Source organism: Trichosurus vulpecula, chromosome 1, assembly GCF_011100635.1.
Source record: "Trichosurus vulpecula isolate mTriVul1 chromosome 1, mTriVul1.pri, whole genome shotgun sequence".
Lineage (NCBI taxonomy): Eukaryota > Metazoa > Chordata > Mammalia > Diprotodontia > Phalangeridae > Trichosurus > Trichosurus vulpecula.
In genome coordinates, this window is record NC_050573.1 from 9893047 (window position 1) to 9910284 (window position 17238).

At 47.3% G+C, this 17238-nt stretch overlaps 1 protein-coding gene across 1 annotated transcript in view; it reads right to left on the reverse strand.

Moving 5' to 3' along the window:
• Positions 1-17238, reverse strand: part of TANGO2 (transport and golgi organization 2 homolog) — a 169506-nt gene that overhangs the window by 30759 nt on the left and 121509 nt on the right. The window contains exons 4-5 of the mRNA XM_036758333.1: positions 10828-10947; positions 8922-9036 (exon numbers count right to left, since the gene is read on the reverse strand). Of these exons, the coding sequence (XP_036614228.1) occupies positions 8922-9036; positions 10828-10947 (235 nt within the window). The remainder of the gene's footprint in view (positions 1-8921; positions 9037-10827; positions 10948-17238) is intronic.

Sequence of the window (17238 nt, forward strand, 5' to 3'; positions counted from 1 at the left end):
TCTGGTAGTAAGTCTAATATCTCTTCTCTCCCATACTTTCCTTCAGAGCCTCCCAAACACTAAGCTAGCTCTGGCAACTCATGCATCAGTCTCATTATCAATGTGTACATCCCTGGGAAGTGCACTACCAAGGTAAGTGAACTTATCCACCACCTTCAAAACTTCTCCATTTGTTCTGATGGTTCCACATATGTGTGGTGTGGAGCTGGCTGATGGAGCACCTGTGCTTTTCTTGGTGTTAATTGTCAGGTCAAAATTAGCACAAGCAGCAGAGAATCGATCCATACTTTGTTGCCTTTTCAAGTTAAATAATTTACTGTCAGTGCGGTAGGTGACCCTGATGCCATGTTCATCCTTTTGAAGGTGCCCTACAACATCACTGAAAACATCATGCTAAAAAGCAGGGGAGCAAGCACACAGCCCCGCTTCACTTCACTGGTGACTGGGAAAGCTCAAGAGCATTATCCGCTATCCCTCCAGAGAAGCGCTCTCATCTGTTGACATTAGGTCTTTTGGTAGTTGGCTTGCCTTGGGGACGTTGTTTAGTTGAATACAAACATTTAGCTTGGAGAGGATAGGTCTATGATCAGTCCAGCACCCTCTACTGCACATCGCCTTGGTCACTCTCACATCCTGTCTCTTCTTATAGTGACATAGTCTATTAAATGCTAATGTTTGCTATGAGGGCACATCCTTAGGTAAACAGAAGATAGTTTTGGTGATGAGAAAGTCATGAGATGCACAAGTCTTCAGTAGTAAGTGACCATAGCTGTTGCTGTTTCTGACTCCATTCCTCCCAAGGTCTCCCTGCCGTGTCTGATAGTCTGTGCCTAAACTGGCATTAAAGTCACCCAGAATTATAAGCCTGTCCTCTTTTGGCACATTGATAATGAGGGTTTCCAGGTCCTCATAAAATTTTTCTTTGACCTCAGCAGAGTTTGTCAAGGTGGGAATACATGCACTGATGATGGCACTTTCCTACAAGTGACAATTGCATTGTCATGAGCCTGTCATTCACTCTTTTTGGCAGGCATACAAGCTTGTTGGCTAGATTAGTTTTGATTGCAAAACCTACACCAGCCTCACGTCACTTCCCTTCACTGAGTCCACTGCAGAAACACGTGCATCCAGCTCTGACTTCAGTAAGCTGGCCTTCATTTGCAGCCTTGTTTCACTCAGGGCCGTTATTTGGATGTGATATCTGCTAAGTTCTCTCACAACAAGAGCTGTCATCTTTAGATCTACTAGACTTCTTGTTGTCCATAAGTGTGTTCACATTCCATGTGTCGAATCATCTTTGAAAATGTTTTTGTGCTTTTTAAATTTTTATTTTGACCACAGAGTTGGACCCCTGTCTGCTGCAGGAAGCAGGCCAAGGTTGTTAGATGAAGCAGACAATTTTTAGGGCACCTTTCTAGCCCATTCCTTACACCAGGAGGTGAGCGGTGTGATCCTTAAAAGGCTGCTCAGATACCCAGGGGGCTGCCAAATCCCACTGTTGCTTCAGTCCAGTGAGAAGATGGCCTGAGCTACTTGTCTGCACCATTATGACTGAGCTCCCAGAGTATTTGCACCTGCTGCTTCGTCACTTGCCTGTCGCCACAGGATTTTGAGGTACCTAAAAATGGTAAAACGGTGTGGGTGGTGTCTTTTGACTTGCACATAAGTTGGATTGAAGTGAGGCAGAGTTGCATGAAGTTATTGGTCTCACTCTCTTGTCCAGAGTCATCAGAGTCCAGTGTCCAAGTGACAAAAGTCAAACTGACTGACAATAGCTCAGGTTGCAGTGGATAACCTTGATGTCTAACCAAGCTCTAAGCTCTCTGAAGCACCTGCTTCAGCTGCCTTCATGGCTGTTGGAACAAACTGTTCCCATCTGCCCATTCCACCCAGGGAAATCTTCATATGCTTGGGATAGACAACCTCCTGACTCACCGATGGGTTTGAGGCCCCTTGGTTGCCCTCAAACTGGTTTAACCCATCTGCTGAGATGGTTTTACTGCTGTGCTTTTCACTATAGCTTTTGGGAGCCAGAGGTGAGAGTTGGGTGACAGGTAGACACCCAAGATGGATGAGCAGCCCTGAAAAGGGCTCAGTAGCCCTCTTGCCAGAGGGATTTGTCTTCCTGACACCCGTACACCCCAGTCAGACAGGAAGGAGAACCAAGAGGGAGTAGTGTCAAAAACTCCAGAAGGAGAAGCTGTTCAGGAAGAGGGGGTGGTCAACGGCATTAAAACCTGAAGAAAGGCTAAGGCTAATTTTCTCCAGTTTGTCCTGTATATACCATGCAGATATTTGAATGGTGTCTCCCCCAGTAACTAGGAGCTCCTGAGAGTAGGGGCTGGTTTGTTTTGTTGTACTTTTTTCTCTCCCCTTTCCTTGCATTCCCAGCATTTAGCACAGTGTATGGAACGTAGTAGGTGCTTGATAAATACTTGGCGACTTGACTTGAAGGAGGATAAAGTTTGAGAAAAGGTAAATGCATTTAAAAATTAAGAGATCATTGGTTACCTTGGAGAAAGCAATTTCAGCTGAATGGTGAGATCAGACACTAGATTACAAGTGCTAAAAAAATAAGTGGGAGGAAAGGAAGTGAAGGTAGTGGATGTTTTTCAAAAGGAACTTGGTTTTGAAAGGAAGAAGAACTAAAACAAGACAGCTTGAAGGAATGGCAGGGTCAAGTTAAGGTTTTTTAAGAATGGAGAAGACCTTGGCATGCCTGTCGGCAGCAGGGAAGGGGACAAGATCGACACTTGGGGGGGAAGAGGAACGAGTGGCCTAAAGTCTTGCATATGGTAGGTGTTTGATATATCTTTAACTGGATTAGTCCAGTCCTTCCATTTTACTGAGGAGGAATAGGAGGTCTGGAAAGGAGTAAGCAAGTCACAGAACTGAATTCTCCCCTAAGTTTTCTGGCTCTGGATGACTCCATCACTCTTTCTACCGAATTCTACAAGCTCATTGAGGATCTCTCAGATAGACTGTCTCTTTACTAGAGACTCTGCTCCCTCACTTACTCTGTCTGGCTGCCCTTTGTTTCCTTTCCCAGTCTCCTCCCTTCACTGGAGGGCTTCAAAGAAAAGTCTGATGATCACTTGTTGGATGTGTTGTGTGTGGGAAGGGAGGTATCCTTGTTGAGACACTTAAGACTAGGAGGTCTCCTAAGTCCCTCCCAACTCTGAGATGCTTTGAGTCTTCATATTTTGTCCAAGTGGCAGCTTGATGGTGCAGCAGATAGAGCACTGGCCATGGAATCAGGAAGACTCATCTTCCAGAGTTCAAATGTGGCCTCAGACACTTCCTAGCAGTATGACCCTGAGCAAGTCACTTAACTCTCTTTGCCTCAGTTTCCTTATCTGTAAAATGAACTGGAGAAGGAAATGGCAAGCCACTCCAGGATCTCTGCCAAGAAAACCCCAAAAGGGGTCATGAAGAGTTGGACATGACTGAAATGACTGAACAACAACAAATCTTACCCAAGGGTAAACTTCAGCCTTTAGGTGAAATCTTTCTAAATCCTGCATTGATGGATCCTCCATTAATGAGATCTTATTGCTCAAGCTATAACTAGCAATTTTTGTGTGCAGGGCAAGGACCATAAACCATGCCCCAGGGTGGGCTGGGGGAAGGGCAGGAGCTGATCCAGCCTGCTATGCAGTGGCTCCCAATTTTAACTAATTAACCTGGCCAACAAGGTGTGCTAAGGTCTCTAGTTCCCACATTGCTAAAGGTCTACAAGGGTAAGTTATGTCCTCTAGATATGGTGCCTGTGGGGCAAAACCCTGGTCACTCCACACTGGTTACAGTTACTGACCCTGCAGTTGGTGAATTCTCCAGAACTGTCCATGCAGATACACAGAGGACTGGCCACAAAAATGAAGCCACTTTTCATTCGGTTCCTTGGCTCAAGCACCTTATCGATAGGATTGCTGCTGTTCTAACGACGTGCCATTCCCCATTATCATGTTCATCTTATGGGACCTGATGGGCTTGCCCCTTAGCCGTCCATTGTGATAAGAGCTCTAAAGCAATTTCAGGTCTTGTATGTTCTGAAGCACTATTGGAGGGGATACCAACTGCTAGCAGCTCAAACCCTCCTTTGATCTCATTTGGTCTCTTTGATGTATAATTTTACATCCTTAAATTGTTCCCTATCCATGAGAGACTCCAAAAGTTGCTGCCGCCCTAGCCTGAACCATTCTTAATCTTCACTCCCTTGGGTTCTCTCTGTTCACCTGCCCTGGTGACCACTGTGAAGAGACTTCAATTCTTCCTTTTTTCATTTGCCAAGGAAGAGTTACATCAGTTCCTTCAATTACCATTACCCCCACCCTCCATTGATCTTCTGCCTTTCATCTCATCCACTCTGTGTTCACTTTTCCTCTTGTAATTTGGAAGCTGCAGCAGTTCTGTAATCTCCTGTCCTGTCTCCTAGGTTTGTGAGTCCCAGGAGCCCCCTGCCCCCCACAAAAGCCAGCTGGCACTTTTGTCATGTCTTCAAATGCTCCATGCAAAATCACTGCCATTCACGAGATGACGGCTGTTTGCCCTGGTCATCTCTTCTAATGGAGGATGCCAGGTTTTATCAAGGAAACTCAGAGCCACAGAGCACCAGCATTGGAATGACCCTTGGAGATATCACAGGGCACATCTCTCCCTTTAGGGATGGAGACACGGCCAAGGGAAATGACCTGACTATTCACTGAACCAGCCAAGGAGAATCGGAGAGGTCAGACTACAGCCTCTTTCTCCTTGGTCAAATGCTTTCCAGTTCATTCCATTTCTCACACATTGCTCAGGCCTTCTGTCTCTGCTGTCCTTGCCTCGCTCTGTGGGCACAGAGTGCCAGGGGTCAGGAAGCCCAGTTCATGTGCTGCCTCAGACCCTTCCCAGCTGTAGGACCCTGGGCAAGTTCCCTGATCTCTCTGGGCCTCAATGGCCTCTGGACTCAGTGACCTTAAAGATCTTTTCCAGTTCTAGATCCATGAATCTCTGACTTCCCAGAGACTCTTGGACATCGTCTCCAGAGCTGTAGCTAAGTTGTCATTGACTTCAGTGGGGAGAGCTCTGATCACTGCAATGCCTCGTTCTTGAACAACCCATAGCATCCAAGTGACCTTTCTACAATGACTGTCTCCTAGACTTCCTTTATGTCCCCTATGTTTTCCTCGCTAAAATCCTGGGCAGAGCATCTAATCAAGTCTTATCTGCAGGCAGCCAGGAGAGTGGAGAGAAAAGTGGCCTTTGGTCAGAAGACTTTGCATTAAGCCCCGGCTCAGCTGGGGTTGCCTCATGTCTGTGGAAGTCATGGAGCCATTATGAACCTCAGCTTCCTCCCCTGTGAAATATGGATGAGAACTTTTGGCCTCTTACTGCTAAAGCCACTGGTGTGGGGAAGGATTTGGGGACTGAACCCTGGCAGGAACTCAGGATCAATGACTCAATCAAAATTGAGGGACTGTGCGAGGCCCAGAGGATACAAAGACGTGGAGGAATCCGTCTGGGCCTTGGAGGAGCCTCCACTCTATAGGGGGAAGACAACCCCAAGCACACAGGAAGAAGTTTATGCAAAATGTAGGATGGACACAGGTGGTGATGGGCCCTAGCTGCCACCCAGAAGATTGTATTTGGGTGATAGGGAGCTATTGGAGCTTCCTGAGTGGGAGGGAGGGAAGGGTGACACGGTCAGACCTGGACTCCAAGACTATGCTTTGGCAGCTGTGTGGAAGAATGATGGGGTGGGATGCGGAAACTTGAGGCAGGAGGCCAAAATGGGAGAGAAGTACAATAATGAAGACTGACTTTCAGGGTGCACACGTGGGTGGCTGGGAGGATGGTGGGGTCCTTGACAGACAAGGGAAACCTGGGAGGAAGGGTAAATTCTGGGGAAAGATAATGAGCTCTGTTTAGGACATGCTGAAATGCCTGTGGGACATGCAGTTCAAGATGTCTGAGAAGCAGCTGGTGATGCAGAGCTGGAGCCCAGGAGAGAGACTAGGAACAGAATATCAATCTGGGAATTATCTTAAGAGATATTAAAATGGAATGTGCTAAGCCAATGAGGTCACTGAGTGAGAGAACAGGGAGAGAAGGGAAGAGGGTCTAGGGCAGAAAACACCTCCTGATGGGGTAAGTGATCTGGATGAAGATCTGGCAAAGGAGACAGAGAAGAAGTGGTTAGAAAAGTAGGAAGAGAAGCAGGAGGGAGGGTATCCTGAGAGGAGAGAGTTTGGAGCAGGAGGCAGTGATCAACCGTGTCAAAGGCTGCAGGGAGGTCAAGAATGAGGACTGAGAACAGGCAAAGAGAGGTCACTGGCTAGTGGAGAGCATTTCCAGTTGAATGATGAAGGCAGAATCAAATGAGGGCTTTTTAAGGATGTGCCATTCCTGTTTGTTTCTAGGTAGCAGGGCCAATATTGGTTGTATGTCCTTGACTTGTGTAGAAATTGGATTCCAGTGAGGTAGAGTTGCACAAAGTCATCAGCCTTATTCTCTCTTTCAGAGTCATCGACGTCCAGTGGTGACACAAAGGTCAGGATGACTGGCCGTGGCCTGAGATGCAGTGGATGACCCTGTGTCTTAGATGCCTGACCAAGCTCTAAGCTCCCAGTTTGAGCTTCAGCTGCCTTCGTGGCCATAGGCACAAACTGTTCTCATCTGCCCATTCCACTGGGAGAAGTCTTCACATGCTTCGGGCAGACGCTCCCTATAACTCACCGAGTTAGGCCGGAGGTCCTTCGATTACCCTCAACCTAGTTCAGCCCATCTACCAAGAACGTTTTACTGGGGTGTAGCCACTGTGCATGCTACAAGCTTTCCTGAAGCCACAGATGAAAGGTGAGTGCCAAGTAGACACCAAATTTGGCTGGATGAGGGGAGCTGAAAAGGGCCTGGCACACAGCATATGCTTAATTACCACTTGTTGATTCTGTAGGGGAATTCCTCAGTCCGGAGGTCCTAAGATCTCCCCAGGAAGTAATTCTTCCTACCTTGGCTCCTTGGACTGGAAGTCAAGAGATCAAGAGGTTAGGCCAGAAGAGAAAAAGTTTAATCAGCATCAGGTGATGGGCAGGGAAAGCGCTAGGAAATAGGAGAGACTGAAGATTAGAGAGAGAGGATGATAGTCGGGGAGATCCACTGGGGGAGTGGGGAGATCAAGGGTGCAAGTAGAGTGGCTGGCAGTGGACATATAGGATACTTGGCTGTCTGAGCCTCACTGAACAAAGCGACAATTTTGCTTGAGAAAGAGGGAGATAGCAAACACATGAACTTGGGGGGAGGGGTGTCTAGTTCAATGAAAAAGAATTCAAATCTGTGAAGAAGAACATCTACAAAGTAAGAATGCACCCTGATTCTAACAATGCCAAGAACCTGACTCAGAAGCATCCCTATGGAACAATGGCACCAGGTTACCATCCAACCCTGTCCAAGGGGAATGGGAAGGAAGAGTGTTTGTGAAGCACCTACTATGTGTCTGAGCCTCTCCTGCAGCCCAAGGTGATCCTGTCCTCTGCCCAAAGAGAAGAGCTGCTTCCACTCCAGCCTCAGAAGGAGAGACAGCATTCCCAAGGCCTGTGGGCCTATGCCCTGCCAGTGATATCCAGGATCTTGAAGCCATGTGCAAATCTCTTCCTTCTTGCTGGAGCTTAGGCTTGCTCCTTGATCCATGAAGGGAAGCTGAGCAGGCTGACCTCACAGGAGTGGTGCTGGACCACCATGGAAAGGGTGCTTTGTGATGGGGACATCATTGCCACAGACATAGGAAGACCTGATCATGGTTGGCATGGGGGGCCAAGGGAAGGAGCCCCCACCTAGGCAGGATCAGCAAGGTGGGTTTCACTTCCCCTTCCAGCTAACATCCCCCTGCCATCAGGGATGATGTGGAGGGCACCTAATTCTCTCTATTAGAGTTCTCTGCCTCTGTGTTCGACTGCCCTATTAGGCTGTAAGCTGAAAGAGGGTTAGGGTCATCAGGGGCTGTGGATGCTCTGGAAGACAAGTTAGTGGCTGCCTCAGCCAGTGAAAGTTTTGGGTTTTACTTGTGCTGACTTGATGTTTTCTCTTTAGTCTTATGGCTCCCCTGGCGCCCCAGAAATCAATGAAGGTGAAGCAGTAATTGAAGAGAGGATCAAGAAAAGCTCTTGAGGATGTTAATTGGAAAAGAAGTCAGACTTTAAGGCGCAAACAGAAAAACTCTAAAAATCGTTTCCAAAGAAGAACTGGAAAGGGCCAAATTGGGGTGGGGCCTGGGGAAGAGGAGAGAGGCAGCTAGAGCATGTCCAGAGGGGCCAAATTGGGGCTGGCTGGGGGAAGAGGAGGGAACCAGCTAGAGCACATCCAGAGGGGCCAAATTATGGCTGTCCAGAGGGGCCAAATTGGGGCCGGCTGGGGGAAGAGGAGAGAACCAGCTTCACGTCCAGAGGGGCCAAATTGGCTAGCTGGGGGAAGAGATGGGGACTAGCTAGAGCATGTTCAGAGAGGAGGGCAAGTGCTGGATCACAGCCAGAGGGGGAGAACCAGGAGGACAGAAGAATATGCTCTGGCCCTGTGAGGGTCTCTTTAGCTCTCAGGCAGCTGAAGGACCGTCCTTGTTCTGTTGGCCCTGGAGCAACAAGAAGAAGTTTACAAAGAGCAAATTTAAGTCACAGGAAAATCTTCCTAACAATGAGCGCCTTTTCTGTGGTGGATCTTGTGTAAGGGATTCCCAGTCAGGTGTGGAGTCCCTGGGCATGCAGAGATCATGGGGTTTTCCTCTCCTGCTTGGTCTAAGCACCCCTTCCTTGGATATTTTGTCTGACCAGGGAAAGCAGGAAGAGTGAGGAGGCAGAGCATGGCCTTGTCCCCATCAGTCACCCTGCTGCCACCTTCCTTTGCCAATCTTCCCCTGTCCAATGCTTAACTTACTCTTGGTACAAACTTACTTTAAGTCTGCAGTTATCAAGTTGAACCCATTATACAGGTGTGCTTCTGAGGAGATCTTCTTCAGGTAGGAGAAGCTGTCCACGTCAGTGGTTAGGAAGTGGGTTACGAGCTCACCTACAGGGAGAGCAAGAAGAAAATGAAGCAGCAGGACTCTGAGGCAGCCCAGCCCTCCCCAAACGGCCAGAAGCAGGAGGAGCTGGGACACAGGGAATAAGGGGGCTGGCAGGACCTCAGACTCAGAGTCAGAAAAGACCTTATGAGCTCATTGAGTTCATCCGCCTCCACTGCAGAAGGGAGCTGGGAGACACTTCCAAGGAACGGACTGGCCATGTGCAAGGGAGCGCAGTGAGGCATTTACATTCATCTAGGTCACGAGACTTCCTGAAGAGTTCTGACATTTGTCTCTTCTCTGATTCTCATGACAACTCTGGGACATGGGCGGGGGAGGGAGAGTTACACCCATTTTGTAGGTGAAGACTCAGGTTGAGAAAGCTGGCCTGACTTGCCAGAGTCTTCCATGGACTAAGTGACAGAGTCAGGTCTCACAAGCTGGCCTTCCACGTATAACCCAGGACTCTGAAGAAGAAAAGCAGCTGCCAAGAGGCAATGTCCAAGGTCTGAGGACTTGGCTGCTCTGATTCAGAAAAGGACAAGGAAATCCTCAAGGGACCAGAGTGCCTCTTCTCCCCTCCCTCCTCTCCTTAGCTTGGGCATTCCTTCACTCTGCCTTTGAGATTACTAGCACAAACTATAAAATATATCCACTAAGAATGGGGTCAAATGTCCTCAAAATGCTCGTAAGGATTCTCGAAGGGCAGTAAAGCCTTTAGCGAGGAGCTGGTGTAGACACCGGGACATGGTTGGGAGGCAGTTAGGAGGCCCAGCAGGAAGCCTGCTCCTTATAGCTCTGAGTCCCCAGATAGGCACTGCATGGACAATCCAGATGGGGTCTTTAGAGATGGCAGAGAGGACAAAGGGGCCTGAGGCATAAGGGCTGCAGATGTGGAAACCTGGCCTTCTGTGGTGAGCTGGGATGGACATATCCCTGCAAGGTCAGTGCAGTGAGTGGTGGGAGAGTAAGAGGGCACAGACTACAAGGAATGGGGTGGTCACGGTCTGCTCTTGGCTCTCCTCCTCTTGAAACATCTAAAGGAAGCTATGAGTGATGTCATTTACAGCTAGCCTTCATCTAGCAATGGTTCTGGCTCCTCCCAGTTCCCATCCACAGCATGGGAAGTGGGCCGTGATGGAGCTTCATAGCAGATGCATTCCAGCATCCTTTTGATGATTACAGAGTGGTGCAGTGGATGGAGCACTGGGCCTTGAGTCAGGAAGACCTGAGTTCAAATCCAGCCTCAGGCATTTTCTAGCTATGTGACCCTGGTCAAGTCACTCCAACTAACCGTCTGCCTCAGTTTCCTCATCTGTAAACAAAAGGAGAGGGTTGGACTCAATGACTTCCAAGGTACCTTCCAGTTCTGGATCTATGATTGTGTAAGAGTGGACCACTGAGCCTGCTTCCTAGGTCCCCATCCTTAGAACGGGGGGCTGCCAGTGACATGACATTTCTATAATTTGGACTGACAGAGAATGGAAAAGAGTTGGTTTTTTTTAAAAGGAATTGAAGTGGCACACGATACGATAGAAAAAGCATTGGCCTTGAGTTTCAGAGAGAATGGTGGTTCACATCTTCCCTCTGACACATGCTAGGTGTGTGGCCGTGGGCCTTAGTTTCCCCATCTGGAAATGAGGATCTAACAGCACCTGTAGGAAGCATCTCCTGGGGAACAACGGGGTGTAAAGTGGTTTGTAAACCTTAAAACGGCATCCTCATGCCCACTACTATTAGAAGGCTTTTTTTTCAAACAATACGCACAGCCATCCAGAGACCTCTCCACATCCTACCTCTGCCTTTGGCCTCTTTATCAAGCTTTGGCTGCATGTAATTGGTCAGGGCGGCCAGCTTTCCTTTCTTACTGATTCCAAGCCATGACCCTCCTTCTTTACCTTCTTCCATATCGAGACCTGTGTCAAATGAGAAGAGAGGTAAAAACATCAGCTCTAACAGGAAGCTGCAAAGATGGCTCTCCTGCCCATGGCCACGGCTTTCCCTGGCTTGGACACCCGAACCTAAGACACTATATCCTTCTGCACACTGAATGCAATGCAGTCAAAGCTGGGAGGAATCAGAGAGCTGCTAACTCCGCTGCTGCCTTGCTGGGTTCCTGTGGGTGAACGGCAGCTACAGGCATTGGTGTGAGAGGGAAGCCCCCTCAGCAGGGTCAGGTTTGTTCTCATTGGTAAAGTAATGGGATTGACCTTGATGGTCTCCAAGGCCCTGAGCTGCTCCCTCAAATAGGACTGTGATTCTATAATCTGCCTCTCCTGCCTCCTTCAGGAGGGGAGAACCATTACCTGAGTACTACTGAAATGGGCAACTTAGCCACCAGTATTGCCCAGGTTAGGAAACTGACTGGAGCAGAGTTGCACAACTTGGAAGTAGGTAGGGACCAAGATTAAAATAGGCTAAACTCTTTGGGCGGCAGATAGGTTACACTGGAGGTGGACTAACCATGGTTGGTTGCTTTGGGTCACATGACAAACAGGAGAAAGTGCCCAGTGGTGACTGAAATCCTTTTAATGGGTCGCATATAGTCTGTATGTTGTTCAGGCCTGAACTAGAGATAAATATGGTGAATAAAAGTAACTGAAAATTTTTAAAAATTAAGATGTGTTTTGTAAACAGAACAAAACCAAGAGCCTTCATCAGGACTATACGTAGTTTTAATTTAAGATATGTTGAAACTCCAAAGTATCACTACACAGCCTTGTGTACACAGTGGGTTCTTAGAGAGGACCAAAGTGGCATCACCATATAAGGGTCAAGGTACAGTATAAACCACTGTGGCTGATCAGACCAATTGTAACAACAGTGTTGCTAGCAGCTGTTGTGGGGGTGAAAGACCAACAACAAGAGCACACAGGACGGCTGCCAGCACAGGTTCTCTGATCTGCTTTTCTAAGGAAAGTAACTTTAAGGGGTTAACAATCTCACTTTAATCAAACATACGGATATCATTCACTTAGTTCAGGGGAAAAAGTCAACATCCTGAACTTTAGAGCAAATACAAAGAGAAACTACAAACAGATCAATAGACAGACTTTGTCTGATCAAGACATCACATACATAGTTATCAAAAAGAGAAGCACCAACATCTGGGTTTTCAAAGCTGGGAGGCTCTTAACAATGGCTACCCAGAGTCTCCTCTGGTCAAATCACACGACACTCTTCCAGTGAGTGAGAGGCCCAAAACAAAATGCCAACCTCAGATCTTATATACCCTGCTCAGGGTCAGAGGGTGTCACAACCCTGTGACTCAAACCTATGTGAACTAGGCTTTCTTGTTTGTTAAGCAGGTCTAGAGACTCTTGATTCAGTCAAAGAAACAAAAGACAACAAAAAGTCCATTTTGCTTGCCATTACATCTGAAAGGCAAAACTCATCAAAGGCACTTGATTACCTTAGCATTCTAAAAGAGAAAACAAAAAAGTCCCACTCTAATTACCACAACACCAATACAAGCTAGCAAGGTTCTACCACAGGTTGGGCACAAATAGTCCATATGAACATTTGGAATGGAGATGTTTCTAAATTTGTGCATCTCACATTTCTTGCAAGCTACTGCAATTCTGCTTTGCTCACAGAACCACAGTGCCTTCTTTGATGTGGGCACACCATGCCAGGTGGTCCTGTGCCAGCATCACCCCAAAGCTTCCAAAGTTCCTCGGAGAGACCTCGAGAGTGTCTTTGTATTTTTTCCTCTGACTTTCATGCCTTGTGTGAATTTTCAGTAAAACAGTCTTTTAGGCAAACATAAATTTGGCATTCAAACATTATGGCCAGCACATTGGGGTTGGGCTTTCTGCAGTAATTTGAATGCTTGGCAGTTTAGTTCAAGAAAGGCCCTCAGTGTCTGGTACCTTCTCCTGCCAGGTGATCTTCAGAATCTTCCTAAGACAATTCAAATGGAAGTGATTCAGTTTCCTGACATGGCACTGGCAGACTGTCCAGGTTTCACAGGCACACAATGATGGGGTTGGCATAATGGCTCTGTAGACCTTCAGTTTGGTAGGCAGTCTAATACCTCTTCTCTCTCACACGTTCTCTAGCTCTGGCAATGCATGCATCAGCTTATCATCACTGTGTACACCCTGGAAAGCCTGCTGCTGAGATAAGTGAATTTATGCTTAATAAATGTTGAATGAATTAGGGACTAAAACATTGACTTCTCCAACACTCAGAGAGCTGTGATTTCACTAACATGGGCCCTCCTGCTGACACAGGCGGCAGCCTCCCTGAGCTAGGCTGGGGCTCTGATAATAGTGTCGCTGTCCAGGGCTGGGTCCCTCCTTCTGGCCCCTGCAGATCTGGAGGAGTTGCCAGGGGTGGTTCTCCTTCACCGACAACCTTCCATGATCTGTAAGCCCAGGGTCTGTTCCAGGATGAGGTGAGAATAAGACTTTAATGGATATGTACCCTCTAATTAGATGGTACTTAAGATCACAGAGCAGTCCCATAACCTTTCAAGAGTATAATATAAAATAGGCCGCATGCTGTCTCTTGCTCATTTCCTTCTCAGCTATGATGACTGTGGCTGCAGAAGAGCTGTGTGTGTATGCCACAGGAACCCAGCCTTCATTTCCCTGGAGCCCCAAGGACAAGGGATGCCTGCAAGATCACAGGACAAGCGAAGAGCTCTTCAGAAGCTCAGAGGTAGCTGACGTCCTGGAGGTGCTTTATCACATGGGACGGTAACTTGGTAACAATGACTCGGAGCAGATCTCACAGGAGCACAGATGACCACCTACCATGTCTACGGCTCTGTGGAGTGAGCCGACGGTCCAGCTGATCAGACAGAGACACAGCCCGTGATAAGAGGATTCCCTAGCATTCTTCTCTTGTCCTGCACTGAGTGACCATGTACCTGGATGAGTGAGCATGTGAATGAATGAATGGGTGGATGACATTCCAGGTGCTGAGGACAATATTCATCCTTTGTTTGGGGACCAATGACATCACAGGGTGATGTCTTGACTTGCACATGAAGTGGATTTAAGTGAGGCAGAGCTGCACAAAGTCCTCAGCCTCACTATTTCTTCCAGAGTCATCAAAGTCCAATGGCAAGACAAGTGAGGACGACTTAGCGATGGCCTGGGACTCAGTGGGCCTTGGCATTTTTGATGCCTGACCAAGCTCCAAGCGCTCCACACTGCTTGCTTCAGCCACTTTCACAGCTACTGGAAGAAATTGTACTCATCCACCCATTCCTACCAGGAGAAGTCTTCACAGGCTTGGGGCAGACACCCTGCTAACCCACTTACGTGTTTGAGGCCTGTTGGTTACCTCAACTTAGTTCAGTCCATCTGCCAAGGCAGTTTTACCAGGGTGTGGCCACTGTGCATGCCATAGCTTCTTGGAGCCACAGCTGAGAGTTGGGTGACAGGTGGACCCCAAAGGTGGATCAGCAGCCCTCACACGGGAAGTGCTAGTCCTCCATGAGCACCCACACATCCAGCATACATGGACAACATGCTGCACACTATGAAGCCATAATGGTGAGCCTCCCCTACAGGCAGTTAAAAGAGAGAAGCCAGGAAGCGGAGCTCTGAAGGCTTTCCCCAGGAGCAAGGAGGCCACATTTCCATTTGCTCCTTAGATTAGACTGAGTATCTACATTCCAGGTTAAAATGGGAATCTGTGGCAAGGGGAACTTGGATGTACAGACATTTGCTAAGCAGCTAACTTGGCAGTAATGCAGTGCTGGTACTGAGAGATGACGGTTGTAAAGAAAAGTATCCTCAGAAACAAAGGGGCTCCCTGTGCACCACACCTCAGGTATGGATCCAAGTGAAATGCTTGCTATCCAGAGCCTAACCCTCCTAACTCATTTTCTTTTTAAAAATAGATTTTATTCCTTTCTTTTGCTTTCATATCACCTAGATTTCCCTCAGTAGCTTTCCTCTTTCCCTTTCCAGGGAGCCATCCCTCATAAATAACAAAGACTTTCTTAAAAAAAGGAAAAAGAAAAAAAATCCGTAAAACCCATCCACTCATGTGACATGATATGCGACATTCCATAGCCATGGGCCCTCCCTCCGACTTCTGCAGGGTCTGATCTCTTCACAACATTCAGCTTTGCTTGTTTGGTGGTGGTTATTTTCCTTCTACACTGCTGTATGGTCATTGTGTTTATTGTTCTCCTGGCTCTCCTGGCTTCCCTTTGCATCAGTTCATTTAAGTCTTTCCGCACTTTTCTGTATTCGTCATGCTCATCATTTCTTCCGGCAATAGTCCACACAGTCATGTCCCATGACTTGCTTAGTCACCGCCCCCCCCCCCCCGCCCCGACAACCAGTGGGCACCTGCTTTGGTTCCAGTTTTTTGCTGTCACAAAAAGCAGTGCCGTAAACATTTTAGGGTATATGGAGTCTTTTTTTTTGTCAGTGGCTTCCTTGAGGTATATGCCTAATGATAGAATTCTCTGGGTTAAAGGGTATGGGCATTTTAGTCATTTTATTTGCATAATTCCAAACTGCTCTGCAATTGTGCCAATTCACAGTTCTGCTATTCTTGGAGGTGAGAATTGGTGCAACTATTCTGGAAAGCAATTTGGAATTATGAAAATAAATTCTACCTGTCTCACAACCATTCTACCATGGCCTCTTCCTGTCTTTTGTCATCTTTGCCAATTTGCTGAGGGTTTTTTAATGAGTATTTCTTTTATTATTTGTGAAATGGAGTGTTCTTTCATATAGTTGTTAATACTTTGTGATTCTTCTCTTCAGAACTGTTTGTTCATCCCTCTGACTACTTCTCTGTCAAGAAATGGCTTTTATTTCATTGTTTTCTTTGAGGATGACACTATCCTTCCAGTCTTCCAGATTCACAACCTTGGAGTCATCCTTGACCTTTCCTTCTCTCTCTCATGCTCTATTAACTCAATTAACAGCGAGTTTGATTGGCTCTCCTCGATAACCTCTCTAGCCTCCTCCTCTCCTCTCCCCACAACCCCTCTGGTTCAGGTCCTCATTACCTCTTACCTGGATTTATTGCGATCACCTTCTAATGCATCTGCTTTCCAGACTTCCCCTTCTCCAATTCATCCTTCACATAGCTACTGAATGGATATTACAGAATCACAGATCTGAAGTTGGGAGGTACCTTAGCTCAGCAGCTACCCAGTCCAACCCATCCCTACCAAACAGTCTCCACCACAGCATGCTGGGAATTCTCTGCTTGATGACTTCCAATGTTTCAGATGGCCTATTCCACTCATGGAGAGTTTTCATTGTCAGGAATTCTCACGTTGCCTCATTGTAACTTTCTTTCAGTCCTGAAGGACAGATTGTAGGTTCATAGATTTAAAGCTGAAATGGACCACAGAAGTCTTTTCTTTCAAACTGCTAATTATCCCAATGAAGAAATCAAGGCCTGGAGCAGTTAAGTGACTTGTTCATGGTTACAAGAGCCAGTTAAGTGGTGGAGATGGGATTTGAACCCAAGGACCCCGGCTCCACATCTGACCATGTCACTCCCCTGCTTCAGAAGCTTCAATAGCTTCCTTTTGCCTCTCCCTGTCTGGCATTTAAAACCCTTTCCATCTGGCCTTGATGATCTTTCTGGGCTTTTCCCACGTTGCCGCCCCCATCCCATCATGGACTCTCTCTTCCAGTCACACTGGCCTCTGTGCTGTTTCCAATACACCACATTCCACACAGCCCACCTTCGAATCTTTGCCCTGGAATGCCCTCCCTTCTCACCTCTGTCTGCCTCTCACAATCTCAGCCTCTGATGCGAGGCCATTTCTTCCATCCCCTCAGGTGCCAGAGCTCCCTCTTTCATCTGTATTTCTATATCTCTGAATAGGCTGTATCTCTTCCAATAGAAGGTAAGCTCCTTGAGGGAAGGGGCTTTCTCACTTTGGTCCTTGTCTTCCCAGTGACTAGCATTAATTAGTTAATTAATCCTCTCACAACAAATACACCATAAACGTGTGGAGGCTGACTTCTTTCTGGCATTATTTGACATGAGCAAACACTGGTAAAGAAGGTGGACTTAATGGGACGTGCTCCTGCCCTGCAATGCAGCCCTGTGCCGCGTGTAGTGAAAGGGCAGGAGACTCCTCGTAACACTTGTTACATTGGGCGGATTCACATGTCAAAATGGGGTCTGTTTAAAGAGATGAAGTAGGTAAAGTTCACCAACATTCCCGTGATTGGATGACATTCACATTCTTGGTGCTCGGACTCCTTGTG